Source organism: Haplochromis burtoni, unplaced genomic scaffold (assembly GCF_018398535.1).
Source record: "Haplochromis burtoni strain Fernald_Lab_line unplaced genomic scaffold, NCSU_Asbu1 Contig_9, whole genome shotgun sequence".
In the NCBI taxonomy this organism is placed as follows: domain Eukaryota; kingdom Metazoa; phylum Chordata; class Actinopteri; order Cichliformes; family Cichlidae; genus Haplochromis; species Haplochromis burtoni.
Genome location: NW_024582370.1, coordinates 2,115,636 through 2,137,909, shown reverse-complemented (window position 1 = coordinate 2,137,909; position 22,274 = coordinate 2,115,636). Strand labels below are relative to the sequence as shown.

The 22,274-nt window shown below is 41.9% G+C and overlaps 1 protein-coding gene across 6 annotated transcripts in view; it reads left to right on the top strand.

Annotated features, from left to right (window-relative positions):
• The window catches only part of fmnl3 (formin-like 3), a 32,392-nt gene extending 12,833 nt beyond the window's left edge, over window positions 1–19,559 (top strand). Inside the window, exons 2-26 of one of the 6 annotated variants that reach the window (XM_014339154.2) lie at window positions 1,725–1,808; window positions 1,932–2,012; window positions 2,383–2,459; window positions 4,780–4,863; window positions 5,250–5,396; window positions 6,227–6,335; window positions 6,478–6,554; window positions 6,960–7,053; window positions 8,418–8,492; window positions 8,755–8,865; window positions 8,972–9,121; window positions 9,718–9,819; window positions 10,023–10,365; window positions 10,748–10,843; window positions 11,185–11,309; window positions 11,624–11,826; window positions 11,913–12,216; window positions 12,303–12,383; window positions 12,486–12,615; window positions 12,753–12,913; window positions 13,063–13,164; window positions 14,338–14,430; window positions 14,543–14,666; window positions 16,429–16,472; window positions 17,719–19,559. In XM_014339154.2, the coding sequence (XP_014194640.1) occupies window positions 1,725–1,808; window positions 1,932–2,012; window positions 2,383–2,459; window positions 4,780–4,863; window positions 5,250–5,396; window positions 6,227–6,335; window positions 6,478–6,554; window positions 6,960–7,053; window positions 8,418–8,492; window positions 8,755–8,865; window positions 8,972–9,121; window positions 9,718–9,819; window positions 10,023–10,365; window positions 10,748–10,843; window positions 11,185–11,309; window positions 11,624–11,826; window positions 11,913–12,216; window positions 12,303–12,383; window positions 12,486–12,615; window positions 12,753–12,913; window positions 13,063–13,164; window positions 14,338–14,430; window positions 14,543–14,666; window positions 16,429–16,466 (2,991 nt within the window). In that variant the 3' untranslated portion in view covers window positions 16,467–16,472; window positions 17,719–19,559. Of the gene's footprint in view, window positions 1–1,724; window positions 1,809–1,931; window positions 2,013–2,382; window positions 2,460–4,779; window positions 4,864–5,249; window positions 5,397–6,226; window positions 6,336–6,477; window positions 6,555–6,959; window positions 7,054–8,417; window positions 8,493–8,754; window positions 8,866–8,971; window positions 9,122–9,717; window positions 9,820–10,022; window positions 10,366–10,747; window positions 10,844–11,184; window positions 11,310–11,623; window positions 11,827–11,912; window positions 12,217–12,302; window positions 12,384–12,485; window positions 12,616–12,752; window positions 12,914–13,062; window positions 13,165–14,337; window positions 14,431–14,542; window positions 14,667–15,786; window positions 15,909–16,428; window positions 16,482–17,718 lie in introns of all 6 variants that reach the window. The other 5 variants (XM_014339152.2, XM_005914737.3, XM_014339146.2 and 2 more) reach the window with 5 other exon arrangements.
• The last annotated feature ends 2,715 nt before the right edge of the window (window positions 19,560–22,274 follow it).

The window sequence follows — 22,274 nt, the reverse complement described above, 5'->3', positions numbered from 1 at the left end:
GTCAGTTATTCATTTGATAGCTATCCTGTCAATCATATGTGTTTATTTGTCTAAGAAAATCACAAAAACGTTCCAAAATAAGAAGCTAATGTTTGTCATCTCTACGATTATCAAAATAAATTTCAATCCATCCTCTGACCAGCAAATATAAATATATACATATACGTATTTCTCTTGCCCCATGATGACCAGCTGTAGATTATTATTCAAAAATATACAACGGTTTTTAATCAGTGAACAGTGATAGGAGGAAATTTGGAACAACCGTCTTATTAAAAATTAAAAATTATTGATCTGTTTTTTAGAGTTCATGTCAAATCACTGGAAAAACCCAAAAGTTCAGACAAACCATTAGAGACACGTGGAAGATCTATGACCTTCCTAGAGATGGTCTTGTAGGTAAATCTTGTCCCAGGAGAGGCAAAGGAGGAGAGAGCAGCTTGGGGGTCAGACATGAGAGAAGTTTACTACTATAAACTACTACTATAAACAGGACACATTCCTCTTGTAATTCTGAACATCTGGTACCCATGTTACTTCTTTTTTCTCTCCGGCGTGGGTATTTTGGGTTAGTCAAAATAAGCCATATGTGAAATCTTCACACTGCTTTCCACTCTGGTGATAGCCTGTTATAGCTCTGCCCGGCATTTTCTTAGTTTACCTTGTTTATAGCTATTCTTGGGCATCCACTGCCAGCTCAAAGTTGTTTCGCTTATTTTTGAATGTGTGCTGCAATCTGTGATTACAAAGCTGTGAACTTGTATAGAAATTATTAGCTCTTTATGGTCCTGGCAGGACCATATTTGCCTCCATATTTGGCGCTTGCAAGGACAAAATGATTCATGACGCTGTGATGGAGTGAGCAATGATTTGGAAAAGTCATTTTAATATATTCTCGTGCGATATTTCCACCACTTCTGGTGACTGAGTTGCTACCATAGAAACAAGTATGTGTTGTTTTCCACACTGGAACATGCCAGCGTGAACATCACATCTGGCCTGGTGGGATGGGTTAAAAGCTGTTGCATTTTAGACAGCAGTCTGAGTTATAGCTGCAGGTTAAAAGTCAAGCTGACGGGCCATTTGTGGCTGAGCTTTGGGATACTGTTGCCACTGTTGGAAATGAGGGGTCTGAGTGCAAAAACAATCGCACATTTCTTCAAAGAGAATCAGTGACTAGTTTGCTCCTTATTGTTGCACTTCCTCCTATCTAAGATTTCCATGTCAACCTGTGTTTATAAGCATTTGTGTCATTGGAGGAAGTAATTAGTCAAACACTAGTGTCATTCAGCTTGCGTTATTTTTTTAAAGCAGTCATGAGGACATGAGATCCTAAATTTGTGCTTAGCTTCTAAATACAGATTACATAATATGGGGTTTAAATTGAGCCCAGAAAAACGGCTGCATCAGGTCATCTCGTGTGGCATTCAAGTGTTGCTGGTTTACATAACAAGTCTGATGACAGGTCCGGTAATAGGCCGGTACCCTGATAGCAGCATGTTGTGTTATGAAGAAATGTGCTGCCTGAACAATACTGAGACCAAAGAGTGAGAAGGAGATGCACGTCGTCTCCTTCAACAGGATGCCAAATGTCAACACAGGAAGTGAGGTCACGGTATAAGTCTTGAAAACGTTGTCATCAGTTTGCTGATGGCGCCAGAGACTCATAAAGACACTATGAATGAAACCAATGCTTACATTATTTGTTTTTTTCTGTTTCCCAGAACTCTATGAACCTGCCTCCAGACAAAGCCCGGCTCCTCAGACAGTATGACAATGAGAAGAAGTGGGACCTGATCTGCGACCAGGTGAATTTGTGAACTTTGTATCATTAATTAGTAAACCTGCTGTAAGACTACACACACCTGTCCACATTTTGGTGTGGCTGACTGCAGCAACTTACATCACGCCGCTCTTTTGTGTATCTTCAGGAGAGGTTTCAGGTGAAGAATCCTCCTCACACCTACATCCAGAAGCTTCGCGGGTACTTAGATCCTGGAGTAACACGAAAGGTGGGACCGTACAAAAATCATAAAGTAGAACCCGGCTGATTGATGCGTGTCAAAGTCTACTTACAGGTTACACACACAACTTCTGTGACAGCTCTGATGCACCTTCTCCTTATCTCTGCTTGAGGCATTATCAGCTGTTACCAGCTTAAAGTATCAGAAGTTCATTGGTCAGGTTGCAGGGTGTTTGACTTCTCTGGTTCTCCTTTATTCATCCTCTATTTTACAGTTCAGCCTGAAGATGAGGGCAACACTAAACCTGCTGAGTAGGATTATTGTTGTTTTTAAGGAACTGAAAAGTTCTCATGAAAACTGCCTAGAAAGCACAGCTTCAATGTAACCTGTAATAACCAGCATTCGTTGTGTCTTACAGAAGTTTCGCAGGCGTGTGCAGGAATCTACAAAAGTCCTGAGGGAACTGGAGATTTCACTGAGGACAAATCACATTGGGTAATCATGTCTTATCTTCTATTTTTCTGGTGAATTATGCAGGTCTATTCATCTAAAGCTCAAGGAAACCACATTATTGTTTTGCCCAGTAAAGAATATTCTATTGTGTGTCCCTGCTGCTGCTGCTGCTGCTGCTGCTGCAGGGACCCAGAGCTTTTTCTGGTGCCCAGATTCCCCCCTCCTATTGTTCCAACTGCCAAGCTCTGCAGCTCCACTTCATAGAGCTGGTGCTCATAATGCCCAGATGGTAGCCATTGTGTGGCCTTGTCCACTCCCCCATAGAAGGCAGCAGGAAGCTTTGTTGTATGCCAGAGGGACAGGAAGCCCGGCTGACCATTGCTGCACCCAGTGAAAAGCACAAGAACAAACACAAGGATACATGTATGTTTACAGAAGTCTCGCATAGTAAAGCAAACCACATTTTTGCATTGCAGAATCAAAAGCAGTACATTTTCCTCCTCATCCATCACACACGTGGATGCTATTTTATCGATTCGTAGCCTTCAGTGTCGCAGACAAGATCTTTGTAATCCGTAGTCATGGAGGTGCTGCAGTGACTTGCCACTTAATCCGTGAACCAAAGTAAAACACGCCTTCATTTTTTATGGACTTCATTGAGCCACGTGAATAACTCTTATACAATTTGCCTTCATCAATAAAGGACTTTTTCTTTTTCAATGCAGTTTCCAGAAAGGCTCACAGGCAAAGGAAAAGGAGCTCTATTTTCAGAAGACTTTTGTGGGTGGGATTAAGTGTAACAGATGCCGGTTTATTGTGTGTCTGAATCCTCAGCCCTGTCTGGTGTGTTATTCCTGAGATTGCCAAGAAAATCTGAAATAGCAACTGGTTGGAGAGAAGTACAGGGAGGAAAGAGTGAGGGTTCACAGCAACGAGGGAGGGGGGCAGGAAGCTGATGATCAAGCCCACCTCCTCGTCCCCCCTCCTCCCTCCTGGACCCGGTCTAGTTGCTTTGTTCGCTTTCCTCTGCTCCTCTGCTCACCTCTCTTCCTTTTCCCTCTTCCTCCTTCCCTCCGCTGTCAGGGTCCTGATTGGTTTCCTGCCTAACTTGCCATTGGCTGACCAGCAATCTGTCATCACAGCCATCATTTCAAGACTATTTTAAGAACCTTTTACCTCAATCCATCTCCCCCTGGAGTTCCCTCAAAATATGGGGAGGAGGTAAAGGGGTCTGTGGGGGAGGCAGACTAAATACTGTTGAGTGTCAGGGGTTCTTCCTGAGCCCAGCTCTCTTAGCCATATGCCCTCCACATTCTTTCTCTAGTTGCAATGGGAATTCCTTTGTTTGGAGAAAACTGAAGCCTTGCTCTGCTTTACTTTCCATGGAATTTTTTCCACTTTCTTTTAGAGCTATTGAAGAGCCGTCATCCCAAATAATTCTCATTTATTACAACTTTCGTCTCATTTTTTTGTAATTATGTTGCCTATAATAGTTACCGAAGTATCATTACCTGGATATATGGTAGATCTGTATAACTACAAATCAGATGAACAAGTAGCATGATGTGTCCGAAAATTCAGCTGGATGTGATTGAAGCGGAATATGAAAGCTTAAATGCCTCTAAAAACTTCCAGCATTACTTAAATAACAACTATGAAAAGTTCAGCCAAAGGTGAACCAGTGTATGAATAATTTGTTTAAACCTGCCTGCTAGTCTATCCATGATTTACAATTACATTTAAAGCTACAATAAAGAGATCCACTAAAGAATAAATAGCAATAAGAAAAAGAAGACAATATAAAGAATCTTCCTTTCACTTATGTAATTTATTAATTTATTAGAACAGTTGCTTAAAACCTCAATGATATTCGTTGCGGTTGAGAGAAGTACTGGGGCTCTACATCTAGTTACACATTATCACACAGCCTTTCCTTATATACATCTGTACACATCTGTTTTATCAGTTGCTATTATGATTCCACGTCACACAGTACAGTGATAAATGTTCCCTCAGCATTTTAAAGTTCATTCTTCTGTCACGTGCTCTGCTAGCTGTGCTTATTTCAGTTATTATTTGTTCTTTTTATAAATTAAAAAAGAAAAGCAAAACAAAGCAAACCCAAAAGGACAAATACCTGGTATTACAATTGATCAGCAGAAAAGCCAAAACTAGACCTGAGTTGTTCTAAACCAGTTCTTTAAGTACAAAAGGATTTATGAGAAGGCTTCAGAATAAGAAGAATCCTAGTTTTCTTTATGTCTCTCTCTCTCTGTTAGTCGGTAACGGGCTGTCTGAAAGGATAAGGGTGTGCTCTGGATCTGGCGCCCCGCTAACCTCTCTCTGCTTTCATGCGTCACAGGTGGGTCAGGGAGTTCCTCAATGATGAAAACAGAGGTCTTGATGTCCTTGTTGAATACCTCTCCTTTGCTCAGTGTGCAGTCATGTAAGTACACACACACACACACACACACAAATCATACACACCTCTTGACCAAACCTTTCCTTAGGAACTGGGTTGGGCTGTGAATCCAGCTGCTGAGTCTTTTAGAGCCTGTGATATTAGTACATTGCATTCATTGGATGTATTTCCTGTGTCTTGTTGCATACTTTGTAACGTGAATGCATTTCTGGACGGATGCTACCTGGTTGAGTGCTGAGCTATACTTTGGGACAGAATCTGTGTGCTGAGCTTTATCGTGCAGCTTGATGACAGTTCTTGTGATAATGCCTGGCTCTCTACTAAGCTGCCTTGCAAACCTAACCTCCCCCATGCCTCTCATCTACACCCCTGTGCCTCTGTGTTGGCTTCTCTGTTTGTCTATGGCCCAGGTTGGATTTTGAGGGGCTGGAAAATGGGGAGGATAGCTTCTTGGACAAGTCTAAATCTTGGAGCAGGTCCATAGAGGATCTGCACCATACGAACGCCCAACCCTTCTGCAACACTCTGGTGCGCTCTGCCCGCCAGTCTGTTCTTCGGTATGTATTGCTAAGCAAGCTTCCCGCTATTAGCTTCCTCTGTTACTGCCTTGCTCTGCTAACCTTGAATGCTATATTTGCATGCAAGCCCATTGTCTTAGTACTGGTGTGTTAAAAAGTCTCTGACCTTTAGTGCTATCTGTCTCTCTTTGTTAACGGTTCTCCTTCATCTGCCCAGATGTGCATCTGCACTGTCCACAGATGAGATCCAGCTGTGAGCAGCAACATATGTTGGATAGTTGTGATTCTCCTCTTCACTACTGTAGAGACATGACTTAAAGACAGATAGGGTGTAAAGTCTGATCGGAAAAACAGATATTATATAAGGGTGCACAAAAATAGTCCACAAGGACAGACTCTAGACTTATAAATATTATATAAATATATTGTCAGATAAATTACTGCTGAACTGTTATTGGTAGAAGGTATAAAAAGTTTTTCCGCCCACATTTGTAACAAAGTATGGAAAAAAAACATATTCTTGATGTATGGTTATCCCGATCATAAACCTTACCAGAACAGTTACCATGAAATGACTGTGCAATACAGTTACATAATAGCAGTCTGTGAACAGAATTCGGTCTGTTAACAGCAACAAGGAAACCAGGCATTTCCCATAATGCATCTGTAACCTCAAAAGCCATCTAAGTTTTTTTCTGTCAGACCTCATTCTCTGTAATTTTCTCTTTCTGTCTCTCGCTGCGACACACTTAAAACAAAAATCATAGAAAATAGTAGATACACTTCAGAGCTCTGTTTGACTAACAGAATAGAAGCCAGAACATGAATTTCATTGCTGAATTTGCTTTAATGTGCTGAATCTGTTGCAGCTACGGCTCAGTCGCGAATAGCAAAACCATCAAGAACTCCCGCCTCGTGAGTCAAAAGGATGATGTGCATGTGTGCATCATGTGCCTGAGAGCAATCATGAACTACCAGGTACCAGGAACCACCTACGACCCACAATCAGATATGTCTCATAAACTTGGAGCATGATATGCTTCCTGTGCAGTCAAGTGCTGAACCTTTATGCAGGTTTTCTGACCACATCCTCTCTGTCTCTCTGTCTCTCTCCATGCAGTACGGTTTCAATATGGTCATGTCTCATGCACATGCAGTCAATGAAATTGCTCTCAGCTTGAACAATAAGAACCCACGGTAAGAACTCAGGACCCCTCCTCCATAAAAGCAGGGCCGGGCCAAACAAAAGGGGAAACCCTGCAGCCAATTCATACGATATGCTTCTCCGTGGGCCTCTGCTTCTCTCTGAAGTCGAGGATCAGAGGTGTATACACGGGTCGTTAAGGGAATGTTTTCTAAAGGGAGATTTGTGGTAAACCACTGAGAATGATTACTTCATAATAAAGTCTATGAGGGTAAACACGTAAAAACCATGGAAACACCCACCAAAGCTTCAGACATTAATGCAGATTATGACTTTTGAGCCCTGTATGTTAATATCTACACCAATTTTGAGGATGCTTGAATTTTGTGATAGAACATATAAAACTGTACTTTTTTTAAAAATGTAGTTGTATTGATGAAAGTTTGGTGCATTTTCAGGACAAAAGCTTTGGTCCTTGAGCTGCTGGCTGCTGTTTGTCTTGTCCGAGGAGGTCATGAGATCATCCTTTCAGCATTTGACAACTTCAAAGAGGTGCCTATTGCAACTTTTTAATGAATTTTTAACAAGCTCTCAAGTTGTTATGTTCAGGATTAAGTTGTAACATATCGCTGGCCTAGCTATGTCTGAATATACTAATCAAAATTTAAGTAACATCAATATAATTGCCCTAATTTCCCACATCACTGGCGTGCATAAAGGCATAAAGGTCAAGTGTAGCGGGCCGAAAACTGAGAAGCTCTGAGAGATTTTATCTATCTGAGGTTGCAAGCAAAGCTCTATGGTGGCGTGTCTGAGATTATTGGAGTCATTAAGACATCAGATGTTAAGTAACCTTGAACAATAATCAGAGGATCACTTCCCAGTGGGAGCCAGTGAACCAGAAAGATTTGCTTAGCCTTTTTGCTTTTTGCTCGTACAGCCACCTAAACTCCGGAACCAGACAAAATGCCTTACAGTCCAAAGCCTCAGCGAGACCCAAGAGCTGATCAACTCTCTAGTGGAAACAACATAGTACTGCTGTTTTTCCAAAATGATGCATTAACACAAAGTGACAGGTGTCTGAGATCTCACAGGGAGAAGGTCACGTTTGCTATTCATTCTATGTTTTTATTCATTTCATTTATTCAACCTTTATTTAACCAGGAATTCTCTTGAGATTAACATCTCTTTGTCAAGGTGGACCTGGCCAAGATCGATAGCAGTTGCTGTTCATTTGCAGAAGTCTTTATGAGAGCTCTGAACTCTCCCAAGAAAACAAAAGCATTCAGCTGTAATGTGCTCTGACTGTTATTCTATGACCGAGGTGCCAAATAAGAGAATGCTGTTCTATAAACCTCAGAGAAAAATCATAGCAGCTGTACTAGTCGTCAAATTTTAGATCCACAGCTACAGTGTTTGTGTGCAAGGAAAAGGATTTTTATTTCATTAACTTAAGAAACAACGTAAGTCAAACACTGAGATTATGTTGTTTGCGAGTAGAAAAACAGAATAAAAGAAATGGTTGATTTATCCTGATTATGCTTTTGTTGATAGAGCTGCAACACATCAGTGAAAGCAGCAGTTTATCAGATATTTGTTATGTCCACAGCACAACATTATGAAGCCATTGGCTTCATTGATTTTGCTGCATACTTCATGAACACCTCAGCATTGTGGTTTGCTCCAAAGGCATGATTTTTTTACTTAATTAATAAATAAATAATTTGTAAAGTGCCATGGACAAAAAAAACATGTTGATTATGGGTGATAAATATAGGTAATATTTCCCTAAGGTACCACTTTGACATTCAATTAAAACGTCCTTTCTCGGGTCTCTTATTTTTTGTCTACATCGGACAAAGTTTTTGTTCTACTTTTTAAACCAGAGAAAAAAATCTTCACCTGGTGTGTTTCAGGTTTGCAAAGAGAAGCATCGCTTTGAGAGACTGATGGATTACTTCCGCAGTGAAGAGGGAAACATTGACTTCATGGTAAGACAAGCGTTTAGTTACATACAGATGTGTCTTTTTTGTGTGAGAGTACATCCATCAGTACAAATAAAAATGTCTGGCTCAAATGCCAAAGGTATTTTTTATTATTATCTGCATGAAGGAAAACACACTTTTATACAAGGTGCAAATGCAAAATCCAGTGGACTATATGTCAGTTTTAAGATAAAATATTCTGATACAGATTATACGTATCAAGTATATAAAGAATATTAATGAGCTGGTGTTTGCATTTGTTCTCCAGGTTGCTTGCATGCAGTTCATCAACATTGTGGTCCACTCAGTTGAAGACATGAACTTCAGAGTGCATCTGCAGTATGAATTCACCAAACTGGGACTAGATGACTTCCTGGAGGTAAAGAAATAATGTTGTGCTTAAACTGGGCCAATCGCTCTCATTGTCTACGTGGAGACTATTCGTGGAGTGTCACTAATGTTGAATTTATTCTCTCTCGTGCCAGAAATCTAAACACACGGAGAGCGACAAGCTGTCGGTTCAGATCCAGGCTTACCTTGATAACGTATTTGATGTGGGTGGCCTGCTAGAAGATGCCGAAACCAAGAATGCAGCGCTGGAGAAGGTGGAGGAACTGGAGGAGCACCTGTCCCACGTAAGTGCACCACCCAGTCTGGACCACCAACACTGCTCTCTATACACATTTATGAGATTGTTGTGGTTCACCAGCTATGTACTTAAGTTGGCTGTTTCTACATGGCAATTAGAAATCTACTCGGTGTTTGCACTTCACAAGTGGTTCAGGATAATAATTGGGTGGGGAATGCTGGAAAATAGAGTGCGTGAAACAATCTTATTATTGTTCTCGTGTTGGCTCGGTCTTTCTGGGCTATTGCCTTTGTATCCCACGCTGCTTTGCAAAGACCTTCTTCACATGGAAAGGTCGTAGGCAGCCCCTGACATCATTCTTGGAATTTGAAAACAAACTCTGCTCTCAGAGGTCAGAAATGATGGGGGAGGAAGAGGGTGAAGATTCTCTCTGAATTCCTTAGCAAAGATGTGTAATGTAAAATCAAAACTGAGAGCTGTGTCATGTTATTGCTGCATCATGCTGCTCGCTGTATCTTATTTCTTAGTGATGATGCAGTGTATGGGGAGGAGGGATGGGGAAGTGGAGCTGGGAAAGATGCCCACTGTGTGGATCAATTCTTTCCTTCTCTCATCTCAGTGTTGCTCCATCTTCTGTTCTAGGTGACTGAGAAGCTTCTGGAGGTTGAGAATGAAACAATGATGAAAGTAGCCGATCTGGAGAAGCTGCTCATTCAGAAAGATAAGGAGCTGAACGTAATACGGGTAAGCCACAGTCGACGTGATATTTCTTGCTCTCCTCGCATCATAAAGGCTTCAGATTCCGTGCCTGTTAGCAGAGATCAGGTTCATATGCTTGTGGCTAAATTGCTGTATTAGCAAATTAGGTCACAAAGAGACAGGATGTTTGTTTAGCTTGTGGAGTCACTGTGCATTATGCTCTTTATCACCCCCTGGTGACTGCTCAGGAGACATACGAGTCAACCAGCACTCAGGTTAACACCCTGAGGAGGATGATCAAGGAGAAGGATGCTGCATTTCAGAGGCACTTCAACATTGAGAAGCGTCTGCTGGAGCTCGAACAGCAGGGCACCATCCGCTTGCACAAGAAACCTGATGGAGACATCGCCATTGAGCCGCTGGGCGTCGGCAGTGCCGGGATACCCTTGGGAAACATCGGAAAGCTGTCTTTGGGTTCAACGGCAGGGCTGACAGAACTAGGAGGACCCGACACAAGTTTACCACCAGCCAGCGAAGCACCTCCGCCTCCACCGCCTCCTCCCCCTCCCCCTCCCCTGCCATCTGCTTCAGGTGATGACAACACTGTGACTTGCAGTCTAGTGATTCATGTATATGTATGTGAAAGTTGACTTTCTCATCTGTGGACCCTCAGAGCAGATCTATTTTCAGTTCCCTATATTTGTTCATTCGTGCCAAACCAAGTGATGGGTCACAGCAGTGTTCTTCTAAGCCAGACAGGAAAGGGAAACATAAGGCTGGTTTCCTTTGTCTCCGGAAAGGCCGCACTGACTGTTGGAGCACTTTCCAGCCTTTTATCATAACTAGACTTTATCAGGTTTCACTAACTTTAAAAATCTGTTTTCAGCGATTGTCAGGCCGAGGTGGCAGCTCACGTAGAACACGAAGCTGTTACTAAACATGCAATAAAAATACTCTTCTGCATTAATTACAGGACACACTGCGCCAGTCCCACCACCACCACCTCCTCCCCTTGCTCCTCCTCTGCCAGAAGCTTCCCCCTCTGTCATCTTGAGCGTAGGTCTGTCAGGTGAGCGTGCACACAAAATTAAACTTGGTTGTCTTTGCCTTCGATTTTGATGTTCAAGGTTGACTAGATCAGAGGATTGCGGGTGGCAGGAGGTAGAGTGGATTACTAATCTGAAGGTCGGTGGGTTGATCCCTGGCTCCTCTAGTCTGTGCGCTGAAGTGTCCAGAACTCTAAGATGCATCCGTCGGAGTATAAGTGTGTGAACGATAGGCGAAAATCACTTAGCCATAGAAAAAGATGGTTGTATGAATGTGTGTGAGTGGCTGAATAAAGCTTCGCGTTGAAAAGTGGTATATAAGTACCGTTCATTCTGAATTCAACGAACACTTTCTTCACCACAGCTATCAGGATCAAGAAGCCTATAAAGACCAAGTTCCGCTTGCCTGTGTTTAACTGGACGGCCTTGAAGCCCAATCAGATCAATGGCACAGTCTTCAACGAGATCGATGATGAACGTGTGCTAGAGGTAAATCAAGAAGATAAAACCTCTTTCATGTTAAGATGTAGGTCTTGGTTAATATGTGTCAAATTTGAATTTATGGTAAATTAGTATTAATCTCAGTAAAACTTTTCCATAGTCAAAAGCTCAGGTTTCTCTAGTCTCTTCCAGTTGAGTTCAAACCTTAATAAGAGGAAAAAGTAAAGCAAAACTAAACTTAAATGATAAGAGCAGTGTGTCGCGAAATAACCGGCTTCATACCAACACCATAACACTTATGTGTTCAGGACTTTTAACATCAATTTAGAGCAAGTAAAAGTTGAGTTGTTGTTCACATGCAGGAGCTGGAGCTGGAGAGGTTTGAGGAGCTATTTAAGACGAGAGCCCAGGGTCCAGTTGTGGATCTTTCCTGCACAAAGAGCAAAGTAGCCAATAAGGTGGCAAACAAAGTCACACTTCTGGACGCCAATCGCTCCAAGAACTTAGCCATCACACTGCGAAAGGCTAACAAGACAACAGAAGAGATCTGCAAAGCCATAGAGAAGTATGCACCTGTCTTTTACGTAAACTTTACATACTTACATAATTTTCTGTGGAACAAGTTACAGGTAACGTGTTATCTTCACTCAGGTTTGACCTCAAGGCCTTACCTGTCGACTTTGTGGAGTGCCTGATGCGTTTCCTGCCCACCGAGGCAGAAGTGAAGGTGATGCGTCAGTACGAGCGCGAGCGGCGTCCGCTGGATCAGTTAGCAGAGGAGGATCGCTTCATGTTGTTATTCAGCAAGATCGAGAGGCTGACGCAGAGAATGAACATTATCACCTTTGTTGGAAACTTTGCCGACAACGTGAGCATGCTCACGCCACAGCTCAACGCCATCATTGCTGCTTCTGGCTCAATCAAGTCGGCACCAAAGCTCAAGAGGATGCTTGAAGTGAGATGTGTTTGTTGACTTTCACAGCAGCAGCGTTTGTATTTTTTAATGCATATATTCACTCGGTGCTTTTGGTTTACTCGTAGATCATCTTAGCCCTAGGAAACTACATGAACAGCAGCAAACGAGGCTGCGTTTATGGTTTCAAATTACAAAGCCTTGATCTGGTGAGTAATCAGTAGTGAAGTTTACTGGAATTCCAGTCAGCACAAAAGTGTGCTGCTGAGTTTATTATTAAATTGCTTTTCCTAACAATGTTTTTTACACAGCTTCTGGACACTAAGTCTACAGACAGAAAGATGACATTGCTCCACTACATAGCTCTTATTGTGAAAGAGAAGTACCCTGAACTGACCAACTTCTACAATGAATTGCACTTTGTGGACAAAGCTGCAGCAGGTGAGCGTGCACCAAATATTAAACTCTGTCAGCAACCTTGTGGAGACGCAGTATTTTCACAGAAAGGTCAGGTGTTAACATCTGGATAAAACGCTACGTAATATACTTAAAATATGCTCTGATGTCTGCGTGCAAAGTGTCTCTGGAAAACGTACTGCTGGATGTTCGAGAGCTGGGGAAAGGCATGGACCTCATCCGGAGAGAGTGCAGTCTCCACGACCACTCAGTCCTGAAAGGTTTTGTCCAGGCTAGTGACTCACAGCTGGACAAGCTACAGAAGGACGCCAAGATGGCAGAGGTATCCGACAGCGTCTTCACCTCCAAAACCTCAAATTATCCACTGGAACAAATGAAAATGAAACCTTTCTCGTTCATTCATCTCACTGACATCTGATGCGCAGCCACTAACTCGACAGTGTTTACAAACATTCTCTTTCCCAATTCCAGGAAGCCTTTAACAGTGTGGTGAGCTACTTTGGAGAAAGTGCCAAGACGGCTCCACCCTCCGTGTTCTTCCCTGTGTTCGTGCGCTTCATCAAGGCGTACAAGGTGAGGACGCCAAGCAGAAGCTACATCTCTGTAGCTTTCCTCACTTCCTCAGCTGGTCATTTGGGAAGTTCCCTGGTTTGCTGTCAGCCTTGCTGAGAGCAGAGCGGGGCAGAGCTTTGGCTGCTTTTGTGGCACAGGACGTGGCGTATACTCCCAGGCCAAATAACAGGAAAGGCCAGCTGGGTCTGACTTTAGAAGCTGCAGCTGTGGTGTTTAGACTCGTCGTCCCCCCCTTTACCTCCGGACTGCCTCTCCCTGCCCCAACACACAGCACGCATCCTGAGATTGTTCTCCATCTAGATTTATGGGATCTGCTCAAGGAAATGTGCAACACAAGGATTTCATGTGTCTGTTTGAGTGTGCGCATGTGCTCTAAAGGAACTGTTTAACAAACACTTGTTGCCTCGAGTAATAGAATATAGTTTTCTACAGTTTTTAAGGCCTCTTATTGTCAGACATAGAAGCTTTAATTTAACTTAAGTGAGAGCCAAAATAAACAGAACAGCCAGGAGTTGCCGTAAAGCCACAATACTAAACAAACTAACGAGAAAGAGAAGGTTACAATTTCAAGCCCAAACTTCAAATTAACACGAGAAAAACTGGAAGAAAATGGGCTGAAAATGTTCTGTGTCCCGTAGAGCTTACTGTCAGTCAGTTAAAGACGTTAAAGAAGAAAGAGTATCTTTAAATAATTTGTTGCTAACTGTGAAATCACCTGCTTTTTCTTAGTGGCCTAGGAACAACTTATCGCTGAGATTCTTTGTGTTCTTGGAGAGAAACTATTGTTTCTGTCATCCACAGCAGATCAGCTCAGATTATCTGGTTTAAAAAAACGAAACACATTGTCAGATTTTGTTCATTTTGATTCAAGTCAGGGAAGCTGTTGCCTTGTTTTTAATATTTCTGCCCAGCTTGGCTGATTTATAATTATCTAAAGTGTCATATTTACCATACTTATTGATCCCTTTGTTTATCTTTCTCCGTATGTCAAACTGTTCATTTAAGCGCGTGCGTGGTCCTGGTCATGTTTAGTAAAGCGTGGCTTTCCTGTTTATGCCCAGCTTTTCAACTGTTTTTTCTTTGCTTCACATGGCCACACAAAAGCACGTTGTTGGATTTATTTCCACTGAAGTTTCTTGTCACAGATGTGTCATCTATTTCTCTTCTCAACAGGATGCAGTGGAAGAAAATGAACAGAGGAAAAAGCAAGAGGAAGCAATGAGAGAAAAGTTACTGGCTCGGGAGGCGAAGCAGCATGACCCTAAGGTGCAGCCCCGCTGGATGAACTCTATCACGTATTTACTCAGTGCTAAATAAAGCTTTATCGTAGGCCAAGAATCACAGTGAAAACGAACAAATATCCTTTCCACTGGTTCAGGTTCAGGCCCAGAAGAAGAGGCACCAGCAGCAGGAGTTGATTGCAGAGCTGCGCAGGCGGCAAGCCAAAGACCACCGGCCTGTGTACGAGGGCAAGGATGGCACTATTGAAGACATTATCACAGGTGGGCCAGACAGGACTGTTAAAAGAACCCATGTGCGTGCCAGCAGCCCCGGTGTTCCCAGGCTGAGGATGACTGTGGTCATCGACTGCTCAGCTCCTTTGAAGTGCACCTTGTGCTACGTGCTTCAGACACCAGCACATCTGGAGCACAGCAAATAGCAAGCGTTGTTCCATGCCATGCTGTCTAGTCTGTTAGGGGAAATGCTGCTGGGTATCAAAGTGTGTGTTTTCAGAAAGGCCGGGTCTCAAGAAGTAAATTGAGGTACTAATAATTAGGATCCACGACAGCCTCAAGCAGCTGTTCCTGGAGGGATCATGTTTTTGGCTTTCTATACCTCCATACCTCTTTAATTTCTTCTAATCTGGCACAAAAAAGTCACTTGTACTATAATTTCAAAGATCGCCGTGACCTCATAACGAAATTTTTGCTCAAAACTAAAGTCTAACTATGACAAAATTGGAGGAAAAATAATAAAATGATGACATGTTGTATCCAAAAGATCAAAAGGTTAACTTAGCTGTGATTGAGCAACATTATAATGTTGGGCAAACATACTTTTCTGCCCACTGTTTGAATGTCGTAAGACAGAAGTGGAGATTGGGAGGTAGGTAGGTGCCTGTCTTCACTGCTCGTACTATACCAGTCTGGACAGACATGGATATAAACTGCACACGAGCAGAATAGCAGAATATTCTGTTTGCAAAGAGCGGACAGTGATTGGGCAGTGTGCAATTTCGTTTCCTACATTTAATTTTTGGAGATGCCAAAGTTAAATCATCTTACACCACACCTACGTATTTTAAGCCTTTATTGGGAGAAAACCCTGCATCTACAGCCTCAGCGTAGCACATAACCTAACTGATGTTTTTGTGATGATCATTAATAACTGTCTAAAGTGTAAATAATATGAATGTTGCTTCATTATACTTTAGTGTTAATAATAGGAATAATTGTGTGTCACTACTATCAGAGCTCTAACTGTGTTTTATCCAGTGGACGGCTTTCAGGACATGTCCTTAACCTTATTAAGAACGCTAGGCTTTCACAAGGTTTGCCCCTCCCCCTTAGGGCAGTGTTTCAGGTGTGACATGTTTTCTCTTCCTCCGCCTCCTCCCCCCAGTACTGAAGAGCGTGCCCTTCACGGCCCGCACTGCTAAACGCGGCTCACGTTTCTTCTGTGAAGCCAACCTCTGTGACGACGCCAACTGCTAGCCCTTCCCCTTTAATGCCAAGGTTGACCAGGTTTCTCTCATACGCATTTTGAACCCCCCACCCTCCCTCGCAACCCACTACCACTACCTCCATGTGCATGCAGCATGATTTCTGTCATCCCACCCCACCCTCAACTATGACTACTGATGACTAACTCGGGCCGTCACTGGTTGTTTGTGTTGAGAAGACTCCTATCAGGTGTCTGGTGATAGGAGTCAGCCAAACCTCTTTGCCTGGAGCTGAGAAAGTTGCATTGAGTGTCAATATGTTTTTGTGTGTAAAATATGTTGACACGCTTGCAGTACAGTCCTGACTGTGATCACGTGTAGGACATCATGCATGACACAGTAGGCTTTTGCGTTATTTTGCCATATTTCTTTCAAATTATCCGATACCAACGGACTGAATCTAAAGAGGTTTGGCTAGCAGACTGTTTTATTTTATCAGCACTGCCTTGTTCCATGAGACTAACTTGTTTGGTGTTGGTTTTTCCGGCTAACATGTGACTCTTCTTTCCTCAACCACCACTGTTTATTCTGCCCCCCTCCAGCTGAAAAGAAGATTAATGACAGTATTTCCCACTCCTAGGAGAGGGTAAGAAAGGTAGCCTGGCTGAAAGCCGGCCTGCTTGGCCCTCCAGCTCCTGTGTGCTGCTACAGTGATGTCAGCTGCTTCAGCTAGTGCTTCAGTTGCAAGCAAAGAAACACACACACACAAGTGTTAGAACACTATAAAATTTGCTAGCAAACAACACAAGGTTGAACTTGTAAAAAGAAGAAGTCAGCATAGTATTAAAAAGAAACAACTTACCTGCTTTTAAAACAGCCATAAAAATATGAACTCAGGTGTTTAAGTGTCTACAAAGCCCACCTCAGAAGCAACACTAGTGGCATTTTTCTTTTAGTATTAATGTCAAATTTATTCCTTAGAAATGAGTATCATCCTCACCCCTTCCTGTTACGTGTTGCATGTTGTCCATTGTTTATTTACCTCTCACCTGTCGGCAGCGTCCGCCATGTTTGTCTGTGCTAAATGTCATCTGCAGTGTGCTCAACAGCTATTTGGTCAACAGGCTCTAGAAGAAAACAGAATCAAACTTACGTGAACACAGTCTGTATCCACACTTTTGTTTCCTATGTGACAGCCATCCTGTTTGGTAATCTGCAAACTCAAGAGCTTGTTGACCACTGTATCGTAACCAGAGTGGTTACTTTGTAACGTCCTCATTGTTTAGTGTTACTGATTTGCCAAAACCACCGTCTCAAAGCCTTGAATTTCTCCGTTTTGAAGCACCACTTCTAGCAGTTGAAATACAAGGCTATGGGAATGTGGCATTCCTGCCACATTTGCTAATTTTGTAGCTCTTATGGACAATTTCAGCTTTAACTCAAAGTTTTAACTGCACAAGTGTTTCCAGATTTTCTGGATTTGAAAATTATAACAATAAACACTCAGTTGTCAGTTTATTAGGGAGCTCAAACTAATGCAGACTAACAACAGTCCTGCAATAAAGGCAACTTTTCATAGTTTCATCTTCATTGTAAAAAAGAGGAAATATGGTTTGTGGTGCTGTTTTCATGTACTGTATTATACAGTAAGGTGTTCCTATTTGCTTTTCTTTTTTTTAGCTTAACCTTATTTACAGAAATGAGGGAACAACTGATATAAATTAGGTGTACCTAATAAAGTGAGAACTGAGTGTACATCCTCTGCTCTTCTTGCTTAAAAACACTCTTAAGAAATTGAGATGTAAACAGAAGCAAATGTCCAGATTGACCTCTTGGTCGTCTAACATGTGTGTCCCCCTGTCTCTCACCCCCCTCTCCATGCCTACTCACAGATCTCCGAAACCAGCCTTTCCTGCGAGCGGACGCGTTGATCCGGAGCGGTTGGAAGAGACCCTAAACCACTTATTCGTCACTTATAGTCCCCTCCCTATTGTAACCCTTCCCTTTGTCCCAGTGGCGCATCTCAACCCTGAGGTTGCAGATCTGCAAAGACTGAAAAGCGAGGACAGGACAAAGCCCTTGTTTTAGCCCGGTAATTTATTTATTTATGGATGCCCTTTTACAACCACTTTAAATGAGCAGGCATGATTACAGAAGCACAACGCGCTACTACTCCTTCGTCACCGCGAGCAGAAGGCTTTCCCTGCTCTGTCGGCACTGACCTTTGGGAGGATGACCAGAGCACAGGTGAGGCCATCTGAGGACTGGAGGAGGAATTGTGCTTTCACTAACAAGTGCCTGCTAGCATGTGGATCTTAATGTGGACATTCCTAAAACCCATTAATATCCGAAGATTACGCAGTCAAAGCAGGATTTAAACTGGGAGGCAGCCAAGATAAATTGCCGACTCTTCTGCTGCTGCTGGGACGCCTGCCTTTAAGACACCTGCAAAAGCCTCCTGCAAATAACAGAGGAGGTGCGATGTCATAACAGACATTCGTGGACTGTTTCGCAGCGTTACGCCAAGTCTTCGAGACGCTTTCAATCAGACTTAATATTGTTTATTTTGATTGTATCTGGGAGCAAAGACCATCACTGTACTGGTTCTTCTTGTCAAGCTAGACAAACCAAATTACTCCAAAGTTTGATGTTCCGCTTAAGAAGTGCCTTTTTGTGTAAACAGTGTTATTTCTCGTCAGTCAGCCATAATTTGTTTATTTTACATCTTTCATTTGGTAAAGATTGTATTTTTTACCGCCTTGTAATATAACATTAGCCTTATAATCCTGACAACAATATGCAAGTTGAAGGCACAAAAAAAGCTTAAAGGTATGTTAGTTCCTTTTTACCTCTAGTACATCAGAACAGCTGACACGAGAGTCCCCAGAGTTTTGTGCCTTGACCAAGTGGTGGTTAAAAACAGAATATTACGTGCCTTGACAACACTTCCTGTCACACCGTGCGTGACAGTTAGGAGGTGACAGACGCATGAAGGAGACTCCAGGTGGACTACTGTTTCAAAGGCACACTTGCTGTTTGGTTAGCCTGCTCTAAATGTATTAACAGATGAAGGATGAAGTGCATTTAAAGCTTCTTTTTCTTATCCGTTTTAATACTGATTATTCCTCCTAACAGCTTTAGAGACTTGCATGACATTGGCACAAAGGGAGCAATACATCTTAACACTACTTAAATTTGGCTCAAGATTGTATAAAACACTATTCTTGTGTGTATTGAAATCAAAAGAAACATACTTTTTTTTTAAGAAAAAGCTATTCTTGGGATTGTCTGTTGACTGAAAGACAACACTTCCTGTTTAATAAATATGATGATTTATGTAACAAGACCAAAGACTTTCATTACAATTCAGAAGCCTTTCCAGATTAAGCAACATCCAAACAAGTGCTTTCTACAGGTTTGTGTTTTATTTCTTCATTCTTTAATGATAAGTGAGGCTATTTTCTAATGTACTGAAGTATGAAGTAGACTGCTTCTCCTCTCCATCTTTCCAAATGACAGACACGGCCATCGTACATTTCTACTATAAAAATCCATTTAATTCCTTATATCAAAAAGAAATCGAATTATAACAAAACAATCAGAACCACAAACGTGGGTTTTTGCCAGTTAAAGAAATTCTCCAAATGAAATATGATTGTTCCAACTTACATGGCGATTTAACAGAGCAGGATGTTAAAAGCAAATAAACAAGAAAAAAAAACAGAATTTAAAGAAAAAATGTGATGAATACTGTTAACATTTGAGGACTAAAGCCAGAGTTTCCTCTTGGTTAAGTGTGTCTGTGTGTGTGTGAGCACCATGCAGTGATATGGTAGGTATGGCTGACAAGCTGAGGTGATTAAAAGCAATACGGTGAGCAGTGAGACAACACATTTATGAGTCCTTTTGTGAGTTTTTTTTTTTTTAATGAATTGGTTTTGGTTGTGGAGTCATTATAGACAGTAAATAGACCCTTCTTTGTGATCTAAAGAACACTGGATGAAAGTAGCTGGGTTTCTCAATATATTCCTGTCCTTTGGACGTCTAGTGAAAAACAGTTTTCTGTCTTGACTGATCTGTAATCACTTTTCTACATTTATATCCAGTTTTTTGCCATCGAGATCGCCACAGTCCAAATGCAAAAGCTTTAAAGCAAGACTTAGGAAACCAGTGGGTGTCGTTATGGTATTTACTTCTGGCATCTGTAATGAATTTTGGAATGAATATTGTTAGAATTATGTGAATCATATACTTTAGTTCTGATGAGTGGCTCCATAGTCTCATGGTTTACACGTTGTGGCTCGAGTGGTTTGTATACAGATCGATGCTTGGGCAAGATACTGAACCCTGAGTTACCTCTGTGTGTGTGAATGCATTCAGCAGATAAAAGCACAGTATGAAGGCACTATATAAATACCATTTCTTTTACATTCACCTAAGAAGTGAAAAAATCTCCAGTTTAATCCCAGCTGGAGACAAAAATCCCTTGGGGGGGTGTCAGGAACGGAAATCCACTGTGAATAAGGGAAGTAGCTGAATAAAGCTTTTATGCTGGAGCCCTCATGGTCACTATATTCAAACACTTTTCACCACAATCATAAAACATCAAATGAGGAATTGTCCATAAAGTCCTGAGTGCTTAAAAAGAAGTTGCAAGTTCTTCACTGGAAATACACCTACTGGTTTGTTGGGGGCAGATGATTAGTGCCCAGACTTTCAGAAACAAATAACCAAACACAGAAAACATAACAAACCACAACTGTCTGCCAGGGTTTCAGCACTGAGCTGGGAAACATCTTGTTATTTATGCGAGCTGAGCCTATTTGAATAAGCAAAATACTGCTTCTTTCACAATATACCAAATCTTTTCATTTCTTTTGCCTGAGTCACTGAGAAATTTTCTTCACTCCGCAGCCCACCAACTTCACGAACCCAGTGTATGCCACCCTGTACATGGGTGCCCACAACAGCCGCAATTCTCTGGCGAGCACTGATGAAAAGAAGGAGCTCCTCTCCCAGGTTGACGAGGACATGAGCGACCCCCTGGCATAGACCTCGGCATGGACTGAACTCTGCCAACATTGCCCTGCCTCGCCCAACCTAGAGCCAGCGAGCTCTCTCATTTTATGCCTTTACCAACTGAAAAGAAAAGCAACAAAAAAACGAGAACACTGTATAAAATGTATAAAATGAAGAACTACTTTTTTTAAGTGATTGCAGTATTATATTTTGTTCTTTGACAAAAAGGAAAACAAATCCTCTGGTGACGGAAAAGAAACCATTTTATAGACATTTTATCCAGTTCTTTTTCATTTTGCTCACTTCCTCACAACTTCTCTCTCTCTCTCTCACACACACACACACACACACACACACACCTTTCTCACGCATTCAGCCACTACCTCTGTGCAAATGTAAAAGATACAAATGGCAGTGGAACAATTTTAATTTTTTTATTTTTGTATAAATTGTGTAGGGGAAAAGAGGAAAAAAAACATTTTTGTTCCATCCTAGAAAATGTTGCCAAGTCTTCGTTGTTCATGAAAGAGAGGAGATGCGTCAGTGCTCACCACGAATGCTTCCTGGATGCTGGTTCACATTTTGTGTATATGTATGTTTGCTACTGGAGGTCTTAGAGGGAAAGGCGAGGTGATGTTTAACTGCACGTGTATGCACAAGAGACTCGGCATCTGATCTGTTGTTGCAAAGAGCTACATTCAAGTGATTGTCTTTTACCTCCTTGCACAGACTAAAGTTACATATATATTATAAATATATATATTTCCATATATATGAACCTATTAACAAAGTGTCTTGAAAATATACCCAGGAATACAAACATCAGTAACAAATAGCAGTCTGTACTTTTTAATATTTTTCTTTTGTTTTTTTAAGTCATTGTATAATTGACATACTTTGTGTCACCGATGAATGAATCATGGCAGTGTGTTAGTGTGCGCTGGATGAAGATGATTGTAATTAAGTCCACATTCCAGGATGAAAAAGCCTGGGATGATATCCGTGGCCTTGGATTAGCCTACTGCAGGACACCCTGGACAGGAGCTGGGGCTTTGTTCTGAAACTCTTCTGGAGTAGAGACAAGCTTCTGTGAATTTCCGGTCATCCTCTAAAAAAAAAAAGAACCTGCGACCAGTAATTAGCCGAGAACGGTTGCGTTCAACTTTTGTTCCTCGTCTTTTGATTGTAAACATACTTTCAGGAAAGGCCAGGGAGACCGTCTGATGGTACGTACTTCTGTGGGAGGTTGGATTTTTTTTTTCTTTCCTTCACTGTATGTAATTACATGGACATGTAATTTAGGTTAATGCTCATTGTTAAGTTCATTCTCAGGAAGGAGACTGATCGGCTTCCTGATAAGCATTCCTTTCTCCATTCCTTTGCTTTGCTGCTAACCATCCGGATTTTTAGTCTGGGAAGTGTGGCTCTA